This window comes from Lathamus discolor, chromosome 1 (genome assembly GCF_037157495.1).
Source record: "Lathamus discolor isolate bLatDis1 chromosome 1, bLatDis1.hap1, whole genome shotgun sequence".
In the NCBI taxonomy this organism is placed as follows: Eukaryota; Metazoa; Chordata; class Aves; order Psittaciformes; family Psittacidae; genus Lathamus; species Lathamus discolor.
This window is the reverse complement of record NC_088884.1, coordinates 55,387,549-55,411,447: the sequence shown is the minus strand read 5'-3', so window position 1 is coordinate 55,411,447 and position 23,899 is coordinate 55,387,549. Positions and strand designations below refer to the sequence as shown.

General features: G+C 42.7%; 1 protein-coding gene across 1 annotated transcript in view; it reads left to right on the top strand.

Annotated features, from left to right (window-relative positions):
• The window catches only part of VWF (von Willebrand factor), a 132,292-nt gene that overhangs the window by 20,472 nt on the left and 87,921 nt on the right, over positions 1-23,899 (top strand). The window contains exons 8-17 of the mRNA XM_065672083.1: positions 1,071-1,193; positions 3,579-3,690; positions 5,758-5,804; positions 10,045-10,181; positions 11,549-11,687; positions 12,245-12,345; positions 15,226-15,421; positions 16,433-16,648; positions 22,649-22,889; positions 23,677-23,771. Of these exons, the coding sequence (XP_065528155.1) occupies positions 1,071-1,193; positions 3,579-3,690; positions 5,758-5,804; positions 10,045-10,181; positions 11,549-11,687; positions 12,245-12,345; positions 15,226-15,421; positions 16,433-16,648; positions 22,649-22,889; positions 23,677-23,771 (1,407 nt within the window). The remainder of the gene's footprint in view (positions 1-1,070; positions 1,194-3,578; positions 3,691-5,757; positions 5,805-10,044; positions 10,182-11,548; positions 11,688-12,244; positions 12,346-15,225; positions 15,422-16,432; positions 16,649-22,648; positions 22,890-23,676; positions 23,772-23,899) is intronic.

The following is a 23,899-nucleotide window of genomic DNA, read 5'->3' as shown; positions in this document are numbered from 1 at the left end:
GTAAATTGATTTCACAGAGTAACTGACAGATATATATATTGACAATGCCTTCTTCTCTGGTAAAGATCTTCTGCTATTGGCCACCACTGAAGAAAATGGAAAGAAAATTATGATTATGGCAGGAAGATGCTGCCAACAACTTTCTGAATGGATTGTACACCAGAGGAGAATATTCTAGCAGTGATTTGTTGCCTTTCCACTGGGACATAAAAGGGATCTTCACATCAGGAGCTTAATTTTCCATCACCCTTCATCTGTGCTATGATGTTTTCTCAGGAGATGATGATGATAGTTGCGTTGGAGGCATGAAACACTCTGCTGTGTAGGCAGGGCTCTAGTGCTGGCACACTGTACTGGTGCGAGCTGGTGCCCAAGCCCTGCAGCCACAGAGGGCAAGACTGCTACTTCGTTATCCTCCCACCTCCTTCAATAGAGGGTTTGCTGGAAAAGGGCAGGCTCTAATCTTTTCTTCCCACTCCATGCCCACACAGTTTTGAGGGGTATGTCTATGCATCAAAATGAAGGGATAGCTGTAGTGTATGCTTGCATAATGGCCTAGCCTAGATAATGACAGCAGCGAAGATACCACAGCATAGATGTTATCCTGGGATGGCAATTCTCTGGAAGAAGAAGGATGGGATTTCAGTATTAACTGTCTCTCAGTTCTCTCTGGAAACATGGAACAGTATAATTTCACAAATGAGTGGAGTAACTGCTTAGCTTAAAGGTACAGAATATGGTTGTCTATCCAAATTGCGTATTTATTATTGCAAAACTTCTCCACATGTTTAATTGTTCTTAATGCACTGGTTTTAGTTATTACAACTCAATTTATTGGAAAAGAAATTGGCTTTAACTTTTAAGTATTTACTATACTACCTGACAGATGATGATATTGCAGCAAACTGAAAATGAAGTATTTCTTAAATGTCATGCTCTTGAATAAGAAATCATTGATAGGAGAGCATATAAACTTTCTGGTGTCTCTGTGATTCAGCCTTTGATAATTAAGGTATTTATTTTTTTATGAGTTACTGAGGAATTGGCATTTCTAATTTCTATTGTTTCAGGGCCAAGATGTCCAGTTGGCATGCAGTATAAGGAATGTGTACCCCCTTGTGCCAAAACCTGCCAGAGCCTGAATATCAATGAAGTATGTCATGGACAATGTGTTGATGGCTGCAGCTGCCCTGGTAATTTATTTACTGGATTGTTTACAGAGAAACATTTGGCAATGATGCTACGTATTTTATTAGAAGAAGGAAAGCTGTGTCTTCCCTTAAATTTTCTTGAAATCAGAAATACTTCTCTTTTCTGGGACCGTGCCCTAGAATAAACCAGTTTCTGTAATGCCTGTATGCTCACTTGATGAAGGGGCCATTTTTCAGACCCAACTGAAAAATAAATGTTTCTGTGAAAATCAGCACCATCTAGTACTCTAAGGTTGCCTTTGTTTCTTGGTGAGGGACTGCTTGCCATTGATGTATCTAGATTCCTTTTGAATTGCTTTTGGTTAGAAGCATCCAGTTAGAGGAAGGAAGAAATAGAATGTACTGAAGGAGTTTCTTACAGAAAACCAGTATGCATAGGCCTTGCACTATAATTCCAGAAATCTTAATGATTGTACATGAATGATTTCACTTAACTATTGAATCATTTGTACAGGAAAGTTGATTGGCTTCAAGGGGCAGCCTAACCACCACAGTCTTCCTCCTGTGTCCATTGTACTTAAGACAACTGCAGGAAGAGAGTCATACAAAGCATGATGGAGGTTTGCTGAGAGCATAATTTGGTTTCCAAAACAAGGCAGTAATGACAATAGTATCCTTGTTTGAGGAGTTGTCATTGCATCCAGTGCTTAGTAGTTGCACATGGGGGATGAAGCCAGATGTGATGTAGCCAGACACAGGAGCTTATTTTGTTGTGAAGGACCTAGCTATTATATTTGTGCAGTCCTGGGGTTGTTGGGGAAGGCTGAAGGAGATGAATCCACTGGCTACACAAGGACTTTCACTGTGTTCTTCCTTTGGTAGCTGCAGTTGTTAGTTCAGTCCAGGAAAGGTCTAGGAGAACAGGAACTGAGAGAAGCAGGTGTTCAACAGAAAGCTTCCTGCATGGGAAACAAGTAGATGGGTAGAAGGAACTGCATGAAAAGAATTACCAATCAGCAGTTCAAAAATTTTAATGTTACTTAGTGCACAGTCAACAGGGAAGAACTTCGAGTATCATAGAGAACCAGGTGGATCTGACAGATGAATAGAGGAATTTGGGATTTAGGATGAGGATTATACATTTCCTTAGCTTCTTTCCAGTGCTCCAAGAATCAAAAGGATCTGTTCAATGATGTGGTTTTGGTTTTAGGGTTTTTTTTTTGTTTTTGTTTTTTAAACTTAAATGCACAACACAACAACACAGTCAGTTTAATTGCTGTAAATGGAATTACTATTGCCAGGAAAAAAGGCGGATGTTCTGTTTTGTTGTGCTCTCTGGAGAGACACACCACTCTTAAATGCTCACATATTGTTTTGAATATTTCTCGCTGAAAGGCTTTTCTTAACAGCAAAGGTCTTTCCAAGCAGTTATATGGAAAAATGGGATAAAAGGGACTTACCTGTGTCTCACTGTCAGTGGTAACTGCTGCTGCCAGGAGAAGGGGCCAAAAATCTCTGTAGACTGAGGGAAGGAATCCCTCAAAGAGGAGGGACAGGGGTTTTCAGCAAACAAGATGTTTTGCTAAAACAGCTCTTTTTAAAATAGAGGAATATCAACCATGTTTCAGCGTGGGGATCTAAGAGAAAGAAACGTGGTTTATTCTATTGCTAGCTTATAGTGCAATCTTGGACAAGTCTTGTAACCTTCTGGGCCTCTGTTTATCTTTGTAAGATAAAATACTCTCTGTATAGAATAGGTAACTATATTTGTGTAATATGGAAACCTAAGCAGTTGGATCCAAGTTGGGAAGCTGGCCCTTTCACGTTTTGCTTCTGCAGAAGTTGAGAAATGAAGCACAGCTCCACATTATAATGTTTCTTCTCTCAGGCTCAGTCTGCTAGACTTTTATGGTGTCTAACTTCATTTCTTCATTCCCTGTGTCTCTCCTCATACAACAGATGCAAAGCCTGTCTAGGTACCCTTTACTACAGTCAAGAGCAGTAAACCAACAGTCAGGTTTCTAGATCAGCTCTGATCAACCTTGATTGTGCTCCCTGTGTTTGACTCGTCCTGGGTTTAGCTCATTGTCTGGGTTCGGTTTAAACTACGACACTCATATATGTTCCAATATGTGTGTTTTGGACTTGAGGACTCACTAAACAAAGAGCTCTTCTGGTGGCACCAGAAATGCTCCATTCAGCACATCTAAGGGAGAGGCAACACTAAAAGGAAAGTAGACATTGGTACTCATAAGGCTTTTTGGCAAGCCTAATTCATTTTAATTGCTGTGACTACCTATGGATAATAATGCATATGAAGTCTTGCCAAAGTATATGAATAACTAGAAAATCTAATTGTATTCATGTTTGTGCCCCTGTGTGTGTGTATGTGTGACATGTATATCTGCTGCTACCTGACCTATCCAGATGGAAAGCTTCTCGATGGTGAACATTGCATCGAAAGCTCTGACTGCTCCTGTATCCACTCTGGAAAACATTATCCTCCTGGCTTCACCATCTCTCAGGACTGCAACTCATGGTAAACTCCGTGTTGCTCTGGTGTGGTTGTTGTTGCTCTAGATAAGTACTACACACCAGTCAGTGACTGTTTCAGATGATCTCTCTAGAAAGCCTTTTAACAAAAAATCCTTTCATTGGCAAAGGACCTGCTCCCTGACTGGAAATGCCAGACCCTTCCAAGAAGTGAGCTGTTCACAAAGACAAAATCAGCTCTGCTTTTAAAGGGATATTTGATCTGATAGAACAATGTGAGGGTCATACTCCTTCAAACAGTAGAGAACTACCTGTTTCCTGTGGATAAGACAGACTGGCAGGTTCCCATGTCTGGTTAGTGTCAATGGTGGTGTCTTTGTTTTGACTTCCTACATTTATTTAACCTCTAAACCCCATTTCTTTCCAAGAGGAGTTAGCTCAGGCACGTCCTTGAAACTTCTTGCAAAGCTAATGAATCTTCCCACCTGCATGGCTCATGAATGCCAGCCTGAAGGGGAAGGCTAGCTGTCTAAAGAAAGGAAGGGGAATGAGTAATGTATTCCTAATCTGGTTTTGTGTAAGTGTGAACATATTTGTGGAAGGAGTTCAGACAATTTTGTGCCCATATGTTTTCAATTAGAGTACAGAAGAGGGACCCAGTGCAGGCCACCATATGCAGAAGAAAGACGGTCTGTGCATCATCACTGCTAATCGGAGGCTTTTCATTACCTGCACCATGTGTCACAGAATTGAACCGTAACCATGACAGTAGCATTTTGTCTTTTTCCCTGGACCTGTCTGTAGCTGTGAGTTTGGCCACATTGTTCAGCCTTTTCTCTTGAGAAATCAGTGCTGCCTGATATGATAGACTGTGTCGTTAGAATATGGTTCCTATTATTCAAATTTGGTAATGCTGTGGAGGACATCGGCTCTGCATTTACCAGGCTCAATAAACTGATGCCTGACAAATGTTTTTCAAGGGCTGAGATAATTAAAGAAGTAAGAAGAATCTAGCATCTCTTGAAACTTAATTGATTTTTGAGATTCTAGGATTGTCTGTCATGGTACCCCACAGACCCAAGAATGACAGACATCTCAATCACTATCAGTGCATGTTACTGGGTACTAGTAGTGCCCAAGGGGGATGGCACTAAATCCAGCACCCAAAGACATTAAAGAAGAGACAATCCACCTCCTTACAACTTGCACAGAAAGGGAAACCAAGCAAGAGGAGCTTGAGTTTGCAGTGTGCCATTGAATTGTTGAAGGTCTGCTTTAGCAAAAGTCTAGCTGGCCAATGAAGGAAAGGGATTGTTGCTCTTCTGTGATGAACTCATGAGGCTGTGAGTTGAGGAGTGTGCCCACTGCAAGAGAGAGGCACTGGAGATGATCACATCAGGGGAGCTTATAATATGAGGAGAAGCATTTGTTTGAAGGCTAATGAGGGAACTTTCACTGCCTAAAGGAGGCTTGTAAAGAAGACAGGGCCAAGCTTTTCTCAGAGGCAAATGGTGAAAAAGCATGAATCAATGGACACAAGTTGCAGCAATGGAAATTCTCTGTAGACACAAGAAAAAATTCTTCCCCCCAGATGGTGCAGCACTGGGACAGCTGCCCAGAGAGGCAGTGGGATGTCATCCTGGAGGTTTTTAAACTCAAATGGACAAGGTCCTCAGCCACCTGATCTAGCTTTGAAGTTCCCTTCTTTGAGCTGTGGGTTGTAGTATATAATTTTTCTGGAGGTCCCTTTAAACTTTAATTTTTCTATGATTCTGTTGTATTAACAGACATACCTTGAGGATTGTATTTAAAACTCGTTTCACACCAGTGTAATGTAATTGAATACTGTATTCAACACAGAGCTCTATCAGGGGAAAACAGAATTTCTTGAGTTTGCAACCATCCCAGCCCATGTTACTAGCAGTTGCTGTTGAATGATGGTAAGAAGGGATGGGTATATTAAGAAATGAGATTATGGGAGGTGGAAAGGATGTTGGGGGCTGGTCCAACTTCCCTGAAACAGGGGCCCATCTTCCAATTATTTTGGAAAAAGTTGCAACAGAAGATCTGAATTCATGTGTTCTTGCCTAACTTGTCATGATATGTTTCCTAGCATTTGTCGGCATGGCACCTGGATCTGCAGCAATGGGGAATGCCCGGGTAAGTCAGCTCTACTCTTTTCAGGTTTTGACAAGTAAGCCTTGTCTAGATCCCTCCCACTTATATTTTTTTCCACACAGAAAGTAAATCTGTCTTGCTTGTTTCCTTCAGTGCAAACCAAATAGGATCATACTTATAAGTTATTCTCATGAGACAAGCCAGACACGATGTTACCTGGGTTTTGTGTAGCAATAAAAAATCCTTTTGGTGAGAAGAACGGTTCCTCTTTTGATTACTTTGTTTACCAAGATTTAAGGGCCTGTATGTTCAGAGGACTGGCTTTCAGATAGAGGAATACTGCTGGGTTTCTTTGACTAAGTACCGTTCCCTATGTGTTTGTGTCAATCAGCATAGTTTTGTTGATGGAACAATTTGAAGTACTGGGAAAAGACTGGATCACTTTTCATACCCCATAGGTTTGGACGCTAATGATCATATTACAGGTGAAGGAGGGAGAAAGTGGCCACCCTGCCTTCCATAGGTGGTGGCAGACTGAAAAGGTAGCTCTGCATGCGTTTGTGCTCCCCATCCTCCTATTTTACCTCTAAAACTCACTGGTACTGGTGGCTGCTGGCCTAGTTTTTTTCCCACATGGGCAATATGACTTCTCATGCTTTTATTTGGCCAGAAAAGTGCTGCCTTCCTTAATTCCTCCTGCTAGTTCTGTGGCATGTCACCTGTCTCAGTTCCTGCACTATGTTCAACCATGGAAAGGTCTCCTTGACCTGAAACAGCATTTGACTCTGCTTGTGTTGTGTACGGAAGACTTCAGGGAGACAGTGTGGCTCTTTGTCTTGTTTGTTGTCCTTGCTTTTGGGAAGTGAGAGTGGAAGGGATGAGAAGGAGGCTGGGGTTATGGCAGGACAGGAAAAGAGGAGGGGTTTTTGGCTTTGGTGGTTTTGTTTTGTTGAGATGAGGCTGTGCAATCCTCACAAATTAGAACTGCAACAGTCTTAAAATGGCTATCAAAAAGTCTGTCTTTTGATTTAACCTTAAGCTTGCCTGACCCATCAATGCTCCATTTCTTCCTTTTTATGACTGAAAAAACACTTGCCCTACTGTGTCAGCAATAGAAAAAATAAAAAGTAATCCACAACTTAAGAAATGAGGGGGGAGTGGGGTATTCAAATGTTCAAATAGAAATGACGTTTTTAGTGAGCTGTGCCAAGGAGGACTATGAGAAGCCCTGTGCTTGTGGTGTTCATTAGAGATCTCTGTAAGTTCAGGAAGCCTCATTGTCTAAAACATGGAATCAAGGACACAGGCCCAGCTGAATCATTACATCTATTAGCTAAAGGGCATCAATAGGTTTACAAACAAGAAATTAATCTTTTTTTAACTTCAGTTTTTACCTAGGTTATGTCCTTGCTTTCTGGTCTACTATGACTATTATGTGGGCCCCATTTTCATCCTCGGCTGCAGCCATGTTTTGTTCATAGTGATTATAGAAATGAAGATAAGCCTGATATTGAGGCTTGCAAACAGATACTGATATATGGTTTTGTGCAAGAGGGCATATAGCACCCCTGCCTCTTTCTGAGTTGGGAAGCTGTGCCAAATGAACAGAAGTAAAAAAGGTTATTTTTGCACATTCTGCCAATATATCAAAGTCACTTTTCAGCTAGGCTTGTGCAAGACTGAAGGCTGTATAAGTGCAGTAGTTGTGCATGTGCCTCCTAACATCTGTAGACTGTTCTGAGACAGTACGGGAAGGCAGCAAACCTTCCCAAAGCAGCAGCCCTTGATAGGAACGGTAGCCAAGTATGTATTGTTACCTGTCCTGTTTTGTCTGTACTTGAAGCAATATTACAGAATATTTTTATTGTTGGCTGGTTGTTTTTGCAACAAATATTTCCAACATCACGAGTCACAGAAAGTTTATGTACTTAGACTCGCATATGCTGGAGGTAGTTCCATTGATTTTTTTACCAGCCTGTTTATCAGGAAAGGTTTCTTTTGTATCATGGGAAGGAATTGCCTAGCTGTAAGTTAGGTGATAAAGCTGGGTGCCCAGCTGGAGGTAGCACTACAGAAGGCTGTACTGCGTCAGCCAACTAGCAATAGCTGGCTAGCACTAGCAAGAAGCTCTCAAGCTGATATCGTAATTAAATTAATTATGAAGGCAGTAGGTTTCAGGGAATCTCATGGGATTCATTACACCAAATGGAGTAGATAGAGGGACCCATAAGAAGAGACTTTGCCGCAGGAAAGAAATTTCCCTTCCAGGAGAAAGGCCAAAGGGCTGGCGCTTGTTTTGGGTAGCAGTCCCTAGCTTTCCATGCTGCAAGCCTGTCTTCTTCGTTCCTAGTTTCAGAGAATGCCCTGGAAATAAAACTGCGTATAATATGGTGGGTTATGCCTGATTTTCTGTTCTCCATATCTGATAGGCAGTTAAATGACTCTGAGTAACATAACACTTGGTTTATCTTTATCCAAGTTTAACTGAACAGAAAATGGGGTTTCCAGGGTGAGCTAGTAAATACCGAGCTGCCTTACACTCCAGGGGATGTCATCCAGAGGATGACATACAGTGAGTGCTGGACTTCTGTTAGGGCAAGTCAGAGCTGTGCAAGGCTGAGAATCTGCAGGATCTGTGAGGCTGTGCTGTAGCACAGGCTGATTTAAGATGATTAACACTGAATAATATGTTGAAAAGTGAATTTTCCACTTTATGTTCATTAGTCGAATGCTATGTGGGACTCAAAGGCAGAGAAGTAAGGATAACTCATGGAGTTCATCTGCCAGTTTTGTGACATTTAACCTTTCTCCATCCTTTGTCAGCGGATTGCCAGTGTAGGCCCAGCACCTGAATTTTGTTCTGGACAAGGCCTCTGCCTGCCTTGTTTGTCATGGGACCATCTCTAAGTGTGAGAGTCTATCTCTGCAAGTTCTGTGGAGCTGGAGCTTCCCTTTGTGTTTGCAGAGATCCTAGCATGACAGGTTACTAAATCCCAGTTGTGGCATCTGAATACAGCCTTCCTGGAAACGAAAAGCCACAACTTACTAAAACATTTTAAGATGTTGGTATGTTTAAATAGCCTCTTTTTTTGCAATAGAAGGGTAGGCTTGCCACACTTTCATACTATTCTGTAAGGACTTTAGATATAGCTATTGTAGAATTATTTTTAACTTTATGCTAGTTAATTAAGATAATGGTTCAGAGTAAAGTCCAACAAAAATTCTGCCCTTGGAAGAACTCCAGCACTGATTATCTAACAGCTCTTCATTCTGATAAGGTATTTTTACTTCAATGCTAGAATAACTTCTTACAAGGCAGCCCAAAGAAGAAATCAGCACTTGTGGGGGCTGTCTTTAAGGAGGATTTCAGACACTGTTGCCTTCATAAAACCATATTACAATGCTCTAAAAACACCAGTAGAGAGATGAAAAAGGGGCTCACCATCTGCCAAGACAGAGCTGTGAAACAGAGTAAGAATTGAGGCATCTCTGCAGAAGAGCAGAGCAGTGGTGAGAGTCCAACAAGTCTTGTTGCAAATCTTGATTTTTCAGCTCTGTAAAAATGTCTGCATTCTGCAGCCAGCTCCATGGATGCCCCACTGGGCTAAGTAAAAGTGCATTTAGAGTGTGCTGTGTCAAGATGTTGCAAGCTCCTGCATAGCAGTAAAGAGGCAACATGTCCTGTGTATGGAGGACTAATGCTGGGTAATCCTGAGTGTCTTTCCCAGCTCTGCCAGTCTTGGCCATTAGTGTACATCCACTCTCTGTGCCTCAGTTTTCCCATTGCATAAACGGGGAAACTTAGTTCCTACATAAAAGAGAGTGTGGGTTGCTATTTAGAATTGGTTAGTGCCACCAGCACCCATCACTTACGTACTAGGTGTGACCTACCCTGTGGGGACATTGACTGCACTGAGGCATGTACTACCAAAGAATCAGATCTGCTTCAGTGCAGAGCTGAGCCATTTGCTGATGTCCTCATGACCCTTCATTTGAAACACTATACATGCTTTTCTGTAGGCATGAATTTCAGCTCTTGAGTGCAGTTTGCACCATATTCCACAGCTTTTGTTGGCGCCTCAGTTACTACTGGTAATGAGTTGAGTTACAGGAATAAACAGCGAGATAAGCATCTCAACGGTGCTTTCTGCTCTGCAGAGAAATTGGTCCTTGTGCAGCCTGCTCCACTGGGTTGCTCTTCCACCTCAGTGGTTTAGGTGGGGACGGGCAGGCTTTTGCTCACAGCTGGCACTGGGGTGATAAATGTCTCTGCCTTTTTCAGGAGAATGCTCTGTCACCGGCCAGTCCCATTTCAAAAGCTTTGACAGCAAGTATTTCACCTTCAGTGGCATTTGTCAGTACTTATTTGCCAAGGACTGTGTGGAAAATTCCTTCTCAGTGATCATCGAGACCATGCAGGTAACAGCAGCTGTGGCTGGTGCCCATGCTCCTCTGTGCACGCTCTTGAGAGAGTGGGAAGGAATGGCTGTGGGAGCATGACATGAATTGCAGATATACAGGCCAACAAAAGTAATTTTCCTGTGAAATAATTAGTTTAAATAACAGATGCAGTCTTTCTCCTTACTTAATAAGTGCTTTGCTTCTCCTCACTGCTGTTCCCAGGAGCCTACCTGGAGATTGAGATTCATAATGAGATTTGGAGAATGAGCCCTCACCGCCTCTTTGCCAGCTGAACAAACAAATGCAGGCAAGGGTGTGCCTCTTGCAAAGCACCCTGAAGGCTGGGGCCTGGATAATGCCTGGGGAAAAGGCATTTCCTCAAACACAGAGTAGGGTGCATTGGCAGAGTAGAACCGCAGGTTACTTTACATTAAGTCACATTGGCTGGTGATTTCTGTTGCTCATTAGCTAGTCATCAGCTCCTGACTTTCTTCAGTGTCTCCCCTGATGGATGTGAGAAAGGCAGCTGGAGGTCAGTGAGTGGAGACAGCTGGAAAGACACAGGAAAGGGAGCCAGGCCAGCGGGGGGAGAGAGGGAGACCCTGGAGGAGGTGTTACAGAGAGGTTAACCTGGCCATGAAATTAATCGATAGTTGCGTATAGGAGTAGGTGAACTAGGCTGGAGACTGAAAAGGGTACTGAATCAAGCAGTGGGGAAGACAAGGGATGGGGATGGAGAAACTGAAGGCAGGGAGGGGTACAGTGGAATCAGGAGACTGGGAGTGAAGGGGAGTATGAGCCTACTTTGGAGGACACGGGCAACAGAGAAATCACAGGGTGTGACCGTCTACGCACCATCTACGTCTGCATCTTGCATTAGAAAGCTCTGATAATGCAGCTCTGAGGTCATCTGCGCTCAGGAACTTGCAGAACGGGTTTCCACTGAAACCTCCTTTTCGAAAGCAGGGAGGAGCCCCAGGGGCCTGCAGTCCTGGTTCCTCATCCAGGAAAATAAGTAGCACAGGAGTGTGGAGCAGCATGAACCGTGCAGCTGTTTCCCAGGCTCATGGGCTATGCACGGTATCGTGTCCTTCCTTGCCGCAGTCAGGGGAGCTGGGTGTGGGCTGCTCCCAGGGAATGCCTGCGGGTTGCTTTCCTAGCTCTGAGGCAGAAGCTGCGGGTAGCTCCCTGCTGCGTGATTAACAGGATAATGGAAGAAAGGCTTCCAGCCTGGTGTTTGTGGGATGCAGAAACTAGATCCATAAAACCATCAAGACACTCAACACCTCCTGAATTAGGTGCAGAAGTGCCTTCTGGGGTCCCTGGGCTAAGTATCCAGTGAAGTGAAAGCTTGAGGTTCAAGGCAAATGTTCCCTTCTCTGTAGTGTGCAGATGATCCTGATGCTGTGTGCACTCGCTCAGCTTCTGTCCGAATCCGGGATATGGACAACAGCCTTATTAAAATGAAGCATGGAGGAGGAGTTTCACTGAATGGACAAGACATACAGATTCCTTTGCTGCAAGGTGTGTTTTCTTTGGCTATCTCTGGCCAGCCACTGATGAGTGAACACTTACAAACGTTCAGTTCAATCAGAAAGTGTTTTTAAAACAAAATTCTCACTTGCAGTCTCTTCTAGAAGCTCTGTCATTTCAGCCTCTCTCCATTCAGCTGATACATATTGGCTCAGCTCCTCTAAAATCAGAATTAAGCTGGTTTGTCGGTCTGTGCTTTTTCAAATTATTATTATTGTTTTTTTATCCAGAAGCTGAAAGTCCCTCCAGTTATCTTGCAGAATGTCACGGGTAATGTCTGAGGTTTTGCAGATTGCACATACATCCTCTCCTAGGGCTCCTGAGCACCTTAAAGCAGAGCCCATGAACAAGTTCATGCAGATGTAAACTGCTGAACAAGCTCAAAGCTTGGGAAGTGTGAAGCAGGCATTGCTGGCACTCTTTGCTTTGGAAGACCTGAATGCTCCTGTTTCATGGCAGCCACTCTGATGGCCTGTTCAGTCCAACACAGCAATCCCAGGCAATCAAACAGCAGTCCTGGCTGACTGACACTTTGTGGTTGTCTTAAGGTGCCCTCCGTATCCAGCGCATGGTGAGGACTTCAGTTCGCATTACCTATGGGGAAGATTTGCAAATTGACTGGGATGGTCATGGTGAACTCCTAGTGAAGGTACTCTTTCTTTCTGTCTTATTTCTGCCTATTTGCCCCCTCTCTCATCCCACCCAAACATGTACAAAGATCTTCTTGATGAAATGAGAAATTGTTTTGTGTTGCATGTTAGAAATTCCATCCTTTTTTGCTACCCCCGGAGCAATATACAGGTCCTTTTGTATTCCAGAAACAACCATTTTCATCCTACAGCAGCTTAGTAGCTTTTTTTTTCCCCTCTTTTTTTTTTTTTTTTTTTCTGCAATGACAGCCATTATTACCCATGAATAGTTTTGTGTTTTGTTCAGCAGATACCATCCAAACTGGATTTCTGCTTTCATTTCCTTTGACTGTCCTGTCTAAGCAATGGATTTGTATGACTTAAAATAAGGAAAGAATATGACTCCAGGGACACAGTTACTCTTAATTTCCAGGAAAAACAACTCACAGAAGATACGTTGCGTGCTCCTTCTACAGTGAGGAATGCTTAAAGTCACCCTTGATTAACAATTAGGGTTTGTCTGTGCTGCAGACAGCAGAGTGTAGAAATACCCACACCAGGGTGTGCGAGTCTGTGTGTGTGTTACAAGCTGCAAAAGTGTTTGCCTGTGAACGAAGGGGAGGGAGATTATTCACTGTGGAACAGTCTCCTCATAGCTGATAAACCATCACAGTTTCTACAGCTAAGCCATCTATTGCCCTCTTTGCTTGTACAAGGAGCTGTTTTCTTTTGATCATAGGTCCCAGTGACTGCAGCTGTTGACCCTGAGGGTGTAAGGAGCACGAATCCACCTGTAGTGTTGCTTCCTGGTGTGGTGACCTGCAGGCTACAGATGCTAAGTCAGAGCAATGGGCTCCCATGTGATGCTGGGCAGCTGCAGACCTGTGTGCTCTGCGCCATGTTAGCGTGGGTGGGTGCTTAACCGCAGCCCTGCTGCCTTTAGCCCAATTTGGAATAGGGGATCTGCAGCTGGGCCCCATGTGGGGTGGTTTTGCTCACTGAGAAGATTTTTGCAAAGAATGCCAGGTTTCCTGGCATTTTCTACAGAGCGGTGAGTGCTCCTCTCTCTAAACCATGGCACTGCTTTTGAACTCCTCTTGCTGCCCCCACATCTGGCTTAAATGCCACATCTGGCACAACATAAGGGTTCATGAAAGCTAGTTCAGAAGTACAAGAGTTGAAAGGACAACAGAGAAGGAAAGTCAAGAATAACTTCCGAAAACATCTGTGGTTTTGTTGTTGTTTCAATCTTGCCTTTATCTCTGTGTTCCAGGGGTCCCAGAAGTTGGTTTTGGACTCAGAATAATTCAGTTCAGCCTCTTGCCACATCTCAGAGGTTTTGGCTTTTCTCAGTATTTAAAGTATTTATATTTTTCCTGGTCAGAGGACTGTATAGCCTGGCAAATCCTTTCTTAGTTAAACAAATCTAATTTTTTGCTCCAGATCCTCCACCCATAAAAGCAGTAGAAGTTTCTCCAATTGTCTGCATTTATTCAGTTCTGCTCTTAGCTCCTTCCCTCTCTGGGCATCTAAAGCATTTTTGGAATTGCTTTTGGAGAGTTAATGTATGCTGGATTTGTAGACTGACCTGGTGCCAAATATTTCTGACAATTGGGGGAAGTGATACACTTCCGTTACTTGGGCAGACTTCTGGCAAAACTTTTTTCTCTGTTCCTCAAGAAGGCTCCCCTTTCTGTGACCACTTGATATTTGTGATTTGAGTTTCCACTCAAAAATACCGCAGACTCTGGATTTGTCATTGTCTGTCTGCAGAGTATGTGGAAAAAGTAGCTTCCTTGGCCTTCGGAGTAGTAAGGATACATAGCCCCTAATAACTCGTGTTTGTCCTCTTGATGCTACATATTTACTCTCTGACCACTGTGTTTGAATGGAGGCAAGTATTAGGGTAAATTTTGGAGAATGTTTATGTTTTTTTATTTTTAAATTATACAGAAAAAACAGTTTTCTTCAAAAATGTTCTTTTCTCTGGTTACTCCTGCCAATCTGACTAAAGCATCACTCCACTAAATGTGTAGAGAGAGCTATTATAGCATTAAGACACAGAGTCAGCTCCTGAGGACGGTTGGTGTACATGTGATGTACCAGATCTTTACTTCTAATAGAAACTGACAGTTCCTACTAGAATAAAAGGTATTAATGCCTTTGTGTTGCACAAGTTTCTTAGATTTCCCCCATTTACTACTTAATTTAGGGTCCAATTTCAGCTGTTCCTTAATTGGCAGCAAGAATAAGCAGGGTGAAAAGTCCATCTGCTATATGAGTTGTTTGCAATGCCATCATAAGTTTCTCTAGGCAGAAGGAAGCTCTCATGTGAGGTAATATAACTTTAGGGGTAGTATCCTCTTCCTTATTTTATTAATGATCCTTTATGTTGAGGGGAACAATTCCTCCAACATTGCCTCTGTTTTATGACAAAACAATCTGTTTAAGTTTTCTTCATTTTCAGATTTTCTTTTAAAATGTAAAGTGGTTTTGGGTGCAGCATCTCTTCCCAAATTACCATTGGAAATATAATCATCTCACTATATTAAAACAATGCAACCTCCACTGTTGCTCTGTTTATTTATATGAATGAAGGGGAAACACAGGGAAAGACTAAACTGGATCAAGGCACAAAAGCCATTTTTCTTGTAGTCACCTTCAGTTGCTTTGAAATTATCACTGTACCATGTGAAAATTGCCCTGCTGCTACTAATAGTAGTATTTTTGTTAGAAGTTTAAAAATGCAGTACAATGAAATTGTATCTGTAGTATTTTAATGTGTATTTGGGAATCTCCTTGATTGTTAAATAGTGTATGGTTCATTCTTTAGAAAATCATATCGTACATTGATGACCTATTCAAGAGGATAATGTTATGGCTAATATTGTGTTCCTTAGCTTTCTTCAGTCTATTCTGAAAGGATGTGTGGGCTATGTGGAAATTACAATGGTAACCAAGGGGATGACTTTCTTACACCTTCTGGCATGGTGGAAGCTCTTCTGGAAGATTTTGGAAACTCCTGGAAGCTCAATGCGGATTGCCAAGACTTGTTAAAACAAGACAGTGACCCCTGCAATCTCAATCCTCGCTTAGGTACTGAGCTCCCTCCAAAATTAACACGTGCAGCAAGCTATGATGTACCATTTTACATAACAATAAAAAATAAAAAGAAATAGAAGTAAAATAAGGAAAAAAGAGAGGAAGATAGTGTTGCTTACATGGCCAATAAGGTGGGTGTAGTCTCTGTTAAAAAGAAAACACCAAACCCCAACATCAAAACCCCAGAGAGACACACTGATTGATGCAGGCTTCCTCAGGAAAATGTAATGTTTTCTTCAAGTTTTAAACAAAAATTAGTGATGTGGGATTGTGCTGCTGTTCAGTTTGAATTGCAGTCAGAGTTAAACCATCAAAGCCACAGTACAAACTTGTGCCACTGAAACTCCTTTTACAAGTGATACCAATACTGTGATTTGCCCACCCAGAGGATAAACATCTGTCGTCTTCACCCCTCTGATTTTTACATCTTATACACTTGCCCTGATCCCTTGTTTCCCTTCTTTTACTGCATTCTAACAGCCTTCCTCTTTCCTTCCATACTGCTTGGCTGTGCTGGTTAGAAATGGGGAGAAATTTGTGTCCCAGGTGTTACAGCAACTTCTGATTCTGGGGAGGAGTGAGCACACAGAAAAAAACCTAATAGCTGCGTATCAGAGCAGGCTCTGGTGATCCATGAGTGTAGTGGAGCCTAGAAGGTTTAATTTTGCAAATGTAAAAAGCAGCAGAAAGCAGAGGCTCCATAAAAGGAAGTACAGCACCAGAAATAATGCTAACAGAATATAAAAGCATTGCTTTTTCTTGATTTGTTTTACTAGTGAAACATTATCCTTTTAGTGGAGCTTATGACCTATGAGGTATGATGCTATCTATGCTTCCTTGGTCCTATTTTACTCTTCTGTGTTTTTTTGTTGTTGCTGGTTGGTTGGGATTTTTTTATATTTATTTTCATTTTTAACAAAAGAAAACACCTATTGTGTCTCTTCTAGCTTTTCTTGAAAGCTATCCATTGACTCCATGCAAGCATGTAATTTTTCTCCTTTTCAGCCAAATATGCTCAGGACTCCTGCTCAGTTCTGATGTCTTCTGCATTTGAACCCTGTCACCATGAAGTCAGTCCCACTCCCTATGTGAAGAACTGCCGCTTTGATGTTTGTGCCTGCTCCAATGGCAAGGATTGTCTGTGCTCTGCTATTGCTAATTATGCAGCAGCCTGTGCTAGGAAGAATGTCCTGGTCCAGTGGAGGGAACCTGACTTCTGCCGTAAGTGAAATGCTCCTAAACCCCACTTATTTTCCTGGTCTCAAAGGTATTTCTTAGCAATGTCAGATGAGAAATCTAGAATGAAGTGATTTCTGCAAGGTGCCAAGTGTTTCTTTTGGCAAATCATGGGAGAGAGTATAGCTTTCCCCCACTATCAAAAACTGTTCACAGAGACTGCTCAGCACTGAGGAAGAGCAGCAGTCATCTAATGTACCTCCACAGAACTTTTGGCTGGATTTCCGTTTTCAGCTGTATTTAAGTTTCAGCGACTTACCTGGAAACTTTCTGGATATCCGAGGGTAGGAATCTCCAAGTGATCTGTAGTAGTATATTAATTGCTTTTTTGGTACCGCCTTCTGTCAAGGCCCAAGCTTCCCAGGTCCTGACCTCGTCAGTGACTCCTGACTTCAGCTGAAGTTGAGGGTATGGAGGAAGCACAAAGGCAGGTACTCAGACAAATGGTATCACAGAACAGAATCATACAAGTATAAACAAACTCATATTAGAAGGGGCCTCTGGCAGTGTTCTGGTACCACCCTTCCTCACTGCAGGGCAAACTTACTGCGGATTGCCTAGGTCTTCTCCAGAAAAGTTTTGAGTATCTTCAGGGATGGAGATCTCACAACTTCCCTGGCATCTCTCTCTCTTAGCAGTTTGATTATCACTCTTGTCAGTGCAGAGGTCTGAGACCTATGTCAGATCTCCTTTTGTGTGCATCATTCAGCTTGTGGGTGAACATCATTTTTCTAACCACATATGAGCTCCATTCCTGTTCTCCTTGTAAATTCTAGTATGAAGTGATAGCTGGTTGAAGATGTGATCCTGAACCTTGATCAGCAGGGCATGAGTAGCACCACTGACCTAGGCAAACAAGAGCTTTGTTTGATTGTTTTGGTTTCTTTTTTAACTCTGAGTGTCAGCAAAAGGTGAGTTTTTTAATTCCCCTCAGGGTTGTTTCCAGGATGCCACCTATAATAAATGGCAACCCTGGTTCTACAGCTTCCAGTCAAAAAGATGAGATGTTGCTAGATGATAGAACAAAAATTCAGACAGGTTTAGGTTACAGAGGTGGGGTAACAGAAAGAATAGGAGGGTTTTGCACACATCAGTCCAATGTAAGATTAATAGCCAAACTGAGATGAAGATGGAGCAGAAGAAGCCAACATTCTGTGTTTCTTCTCTTTCTCGGTTAGGTCAGTATGTTAGGAAGGAGTCCCTTGCAATGGAATCTTGGTGGAACATGGACACGCTTTTCCCAATAAATATTTGTGAAATGGATGTTTTTCCATTTTCCTGAGCAGCTTTGCTATTAAGGAAAGAAGACAATTGAAAATTTTGGGAAAAAGCATGTATGCTTGGCAGGCCTCCAGATCTGCTCAGCCACTTCTTCCCAAACAGGGGGTGGGAAAAATATGTATTTATAAACCGAGTGTGTAGAAACCGGGTGAGAGAGAGAGAGAAAGAAAGGTCACTGGTCTTCCACTGGGTGGGGTCTGTACCTGTAAGGTCAGTGACAACATCTTCTGCAGGCTGGGGAGTACTTACCACAAAGAAGAATGAAACCTGTTTATGTTAAACTGCTGCATGGTTTCATAATATTTTACCTAATTTATGTAAATGTTCAGATAGTGGAACAGTAATGTAATAAAAATCCTTTTAAAACTGCAGGTCTGGAGGCTGAAAGAGCGAGCAGTGATAATGCACCATCATTCTTTCTGTAACTGAACAAGTCAATTTTGACAATTAATCTTTAATACTGCAGAGCTGCTTCTTCCTTTCTGTGCATTACAGAGTGCTTTATGCTCTCATAAAGTGACGATTTCCCTGATTGCAGATCCATCAGCACCCATTAAATAATTCTGATGCCCTAGACATCTCCTGTCACATGAAGGAGAACAATCCCTCTTTTAATGGGCTTGAGAAGTGAATGTGCAGGTTGCGTAATTTGTGCTGATGGCCCAGTGCACTGAACACATGCTCTGCTTCTGCCTTGGTCAATAGAGATTCAGTTTCTTGGGAAATGACTTGACAGAACTGGTTTGCTTCATTTGAAGTGGATAGGGGAGGTAACTCGTTAGTATAGCACAGCATTTCTGCTGCATATCAAACTAACAAGCCTTCATCTTCCATGTATTTGAAATTGTTCTGGTTGCAGATTGATTGTTGAAGGTTTGGTTTGTACCCTTGCAGCCCACCATGAATAAGCAACAGAACAAATATCTTTGTACTGCATGGGAGGAGCAGATAAGACATACTGTGAAGGGCTGTTTCTCATGCAAACGTGCGTGAAAAACTGGCTGGATGGCCAGGCCCAAAGGGTTGTGGTGAATGCACTTAAATCTAGTTGGCAGCTGGTCACAAGTGGTGTTTCCCAGGACTCACTCTGAATGGGGGATCAAGTGCACTCTCAGTAAATTTGCAGATGACACCAAGTTGGGTGGGAGTGTTGATCAGCTAAAGGGTAGGAAGGCTCTCCAGGGGGATCTGGACAGGCTGGATTGATGGGCTGTGGCTAATGGCATGAGGTTCAACAAGGCGAAGTGCCAGGTCCTGCACTTGGGCCACAACAACCCTATGCAACGCTCCAGGCTTGGGGAAGAACGGCTGGAAAGCTGCTGGGTGGAAAAGGACCTGGGGGTATTGATTGATGGAGCTGAAGATGAGCCAAGAAGGCCAAAAGCATCCTGACCTGGATCAGCAGTAGTGTGGCCAGCAGGGCCAAGGCAGTGATCATACCCCTGCACTGCTGAGGTCACACCTCAAACACTGTTCAGTCCTGGGCCTCTCACTTTAAGAGAGACATTAGATGCTGGAGTGGGTCCAGAGGAAGGCAATGAAGCTGGTGAAGGGTCTGGAGGATAAGTTCTATGAGGAGCAACTGAGGGAACTGCGGTGGTTGGAGAAAAGGAGGCTCAGGGGAGACATTATCTCTGTCTACATCTGCCTAAAAGAGGTTGTAGCAAATTTGGTCTCTTTTCCCAAGTAACAAAAAGTAGGATGAGAAGAAATGGCATCAAGCTGCACCAGTGAAGATCTAGACTGGATATTAGGAAAATTTTCTTCACCAAAAGGGTTGTCAAGCATTGAAACAGGCTTTGCAGGAAAGTGGTGGAGTCACCATCCATGGAGGTAGATGATGTGTAGATGTGGTGTTTAGGGATATGGTTTAGTGGGGATAAACCATATCCCTACAGGGATATGAATTTGGCAGTGTCAGTTTAAAGGTTGTACTCAGTGATCTCGAAAGTCTTTTCCAACCAAAATTATTCTATAATGTCGTGTGTGTGTGTGCGTCTGTGTATGTATATATTGTTCTGTGACAAAGGGGAAACAGTCAACAGGTCCCTAGATGTTTCTTCAGGTTTTAGGACCTGCTGATAAGCCCACTATTTTCCTTAATGTGGTGGTGTTGGGTAGTTTATTATCACTGCATGGCTTCTGTAAGAGGATTTGTATGGGAGTGCTGGAGTGTGGAGTAGGTAGGGCAGACTCTGAGCAGCATTTGGGGATGGCTACATTGCATGGTGGGGCTCTGCGTGGTGAATGATGCTAGTTGAGCAGCTGTGTTGAATCTAGACCTAAGAGGGTGCATCTTCACCTGGAGCCTCTGTCCTAGGTGTGATTTATGTTTTCACCTTGTGCTGCCTGAGAAATAGGTCAGGATTCTCTTTCATTCTGGTTGAAAACCCACCCACAAGAAACTGGATGAACTATCTGATGGGTACACATTTTTCCAATGCTTTTACACTATTTCCTGTCTTATCCCTGGGACAGGCTGAGCTTCAGACCACAGCACTGAGCTAGTTTGGTTTTATAACAGGCTCCGTAGAGACTCGCCTTTTCCTCTCATTTCCTGTCATAGTGGGATGGGTTTTTTTTCATGTCAGTGTATTACAAAGTGTACAGACAACAATCCCCTCCCAGGTCAGTTGTCTTGCCTTTTTGCTGTTAAAAACAGATGTTGCTGGGAGGTGGTGGAGCAGTGTACTAGGACTTGGAGTGTGAATGTGGCATTAGGTAGCATAACTGGAAAAATGGAATGTTTCTAAAATCTTAGGAGGTGCACGAGCAGGTAAGATGACTTCCAAAGCTTTAGCTAAGAAAGGGATGACTGCGAAGTCATCCCTGTGGGCAGGGAGTGTTACCACTGACTAGAAAGTAGGGCAGGATATTGGGCTCAGTTATCCTATCTTGTTTGATTCTTCAAACTCTAGTAAACTGGTGTATCCACCTGAAATCTGCCAAACCAGTTCCTTGCTTCCAGAGGCTCCTGTATAGCAAATCATAGTTTTGGCTGAGGCTTCGTGGTTGTCCTGCTTGCACATGCCTTTAGTGATGAAAGTTACTTTTAAAATGGTCTTCAGCCCTGGGCTGTGACTGACAGTATTTGATTTACTGCAGAGATTGTGTTTAGGTACATTAGAAGCACTGTTCTGTGAATAGCTGCCAACATGACTTTGAACTGCAAGTGAATCTATCACCTACTTATTTCTGAATTAGGAGGTATTTTCTCTACCTGCTTTGTTGATGTGAGCATATAGTAATTTCTTGGGCTGTGTTGTGAAAGTTTAAATAGTTTGGGCACAAGTCCCAGACTTGGGAGATCTTTGCTCTGAAGAAGTCCTCAAGTCACCTTAGATGCCTCTGGGCTGGATCCTCAAGTTAAGGCTTATGCTTCCATGCATGGGACTTGAGTGCCTCAATAAAAGTTGGGGAGATGTTAGTGCAGCCATGTCTCTCTTCAGTGAGTAGAAGTACCTCTTACTTGCAGAACAATTTTGTGGAGGTATGCATTAGACATCACTTAGCATGTAGGCCTTGCTTTGTTAGCCCCAGTATTAATTAGTTCATCCCTACCAGCAGCTGGGCAAGGCTGCAGGGCTGTAGCCTTGCTATAGTTTTTCTTTTACTGCTGTTGCTGCTACAGTTCCCAGGTGTGTGCACTCACAAAAGAGAGGGTAGGGATTATCTGATCATTCTGCAAGGGATGATGAGGAAAGGCTTTCTCTGCAAACCCTTGATCTTGGTTTTAGCACAGTACAAATGTGCCAGCTTTTATTTGCAGCGGCTTCCCTCACTCTGCCGAACATCCTGCCTTATCGCTTTACAACTCCAACCGTTTGCTTTGGCAGGTTGCTACAAACGACAGGTTTTGTAAATCCCGGTTATCAGGAGGCCTGTTAAAAGCCCTTGACATAATACTAACTTGAATTCTCATCTTGTGCAATGTGTTGTCATAACTGCCACCTAGTGCTGATGCTGATGTATGCAGAGGAGATTGTCAGTGCTGTTGCAGAACCAAGTGAAAGCTTTATAAACAAAGAAGCCAAAATGGTTCCAAAGGTCATAATTAGGTCTCCCTAAAAATGAATCCATCATCAAAAATCGTTAGTGCCCAAGGTTTGGCTCCATGATCACTAAATGACTTCATTATTTGCACCTGCTTCCACAGGAAGCACCGCTTCTGGAATGCGAGGCTTTAAGCTGTTGTGGCACCTGCTTATCAAGGCAGAAACCTACACTTCTACTTATTTGGACCAAATTGTCCCTTAACCATGTTGCAAAGGAAAAGAAGTGTGAATGTGTACATAACACTTGTAATGCTCCTAACTTGTAGATCCGAGTAGTAACAGAGGTTGGACAGAGCCTGTGTTTTTTCATTCTGGATGAAGATTTGTGGATAGATTTCCATCACAGGGTTCGCAGTCCAGTCTCGGTGTTTATTGGAAACTGCATGTGGTAAGGTTTTGCTTGTGTGTGTGTATGTGTGTGTATATATATATATGTGTGTATATATATATATACATACATATAAGCAAAGCCATATATAAAGCAATGCTTCACTGGTGCTGCAGAATTAAGGAGAGACAGTGTAATATAGGCTTCCATCAATGAGTAAACTGAGTAAATACATTTCAATCCCAAGCTTTTTAGGCAGCTTTTCCTGTAGTTGGCTTCAAATCAAATACCAGCCTCCCTGATGCGCATATTGTTCAACAGCAATGACCTGTCCTGAAGGCCAAGTGTACCGGCAGTGTGGGGTGTTGTGCAACCAGACCTGCAGATCTTTGTCCTACCCGGATGAGGACTGTGATGAGCTCTGCGTGGAAGGATGTTACTGTCCCCTTGGGCACTACCTGGATGAGCATGAGCAGTGTGTACCAAAGTCCCAGTGCTCTTGTTACTATGATGGTGAGATCTTCCAACCAGAAGACATCTTTTCAGATCATTACACCATGTGGTAAGTGCAGTGCTCGTAAATCATCCTTACATGCTGTGACTTAAATTTTTGGATAGCCTGAGTGGTTAACTGGTTCCTTTACCTCCTCTGAAACTCGTTTAACTAGTTTGGCTCCAACAAACCAAATGGTAACTTTTGCTGTTGCATCTTTATCTATATAATTTAAAATGCCACCTTAGTCAGAAAACAGTATAAAACCTTCATCTATGAACAGTTCCTGGCAATTAGAAATGGAGTTTAATTACTGACCATAGCTACTTTGTAGGCTTTTAAAATATCACTTCAATGCACTGCGATATATTTCTTAAATGTTAAAATGTAATTACAAATATTAAAAAGCATTTCTAATTGTTAAATTGAGTAGCTGCACACTGAGAGTAGGAACGTAATTGCTGAGCTGTTCCTGGTAAGTTCAGTTTGGGGAATAGTGCTTTTCTCCTCTACCACAGAAGTCATATAAGTTGCAGGCACTAAGTGGTCTCCCATCTTTTTCCACAATAGACCTGACTATTATCTTGCCCAACTTTAAGCCTGTGCAGATGGAATTCAGCAGGACAGGGCTAGCATGCAGCTGTGTTACCATTATATCACATCAGCTATCTTAAGGAAGGTTTGCCTTTAAGGTTGATAAACACAGTGGATGGAGTGCAACAGATCATCCTCAATGAGAGGTGTAATTTTGGTGTTCTATCAAGTTCCCTGCAGGCCTATCTGAAAAAAACCCCACCAGTGTGAGCGAAAGCTTAATGTCACTTCGTTAAATATAAGCTCTATTTGTTTTTCTTAGCTATTGCGAAAATGGTTTCATGCACTGCAGTACGAACAGAGTTCCTGGTGCCTTCCTGCCAGATGTTTTCGCTGATGAGAGGCCATCTGCCAGAAGTTAGTATGCCTTAAAAAATTAGTATTTTTTTCTGTTTGGTTTTTTTTCTTCTCTTCAGCCTCGGTAATCTCGGATAGGGAAGAAGCACTGGAGGTTGCAGTGGCTGGTGATGTTGTGAGGCTTCTTC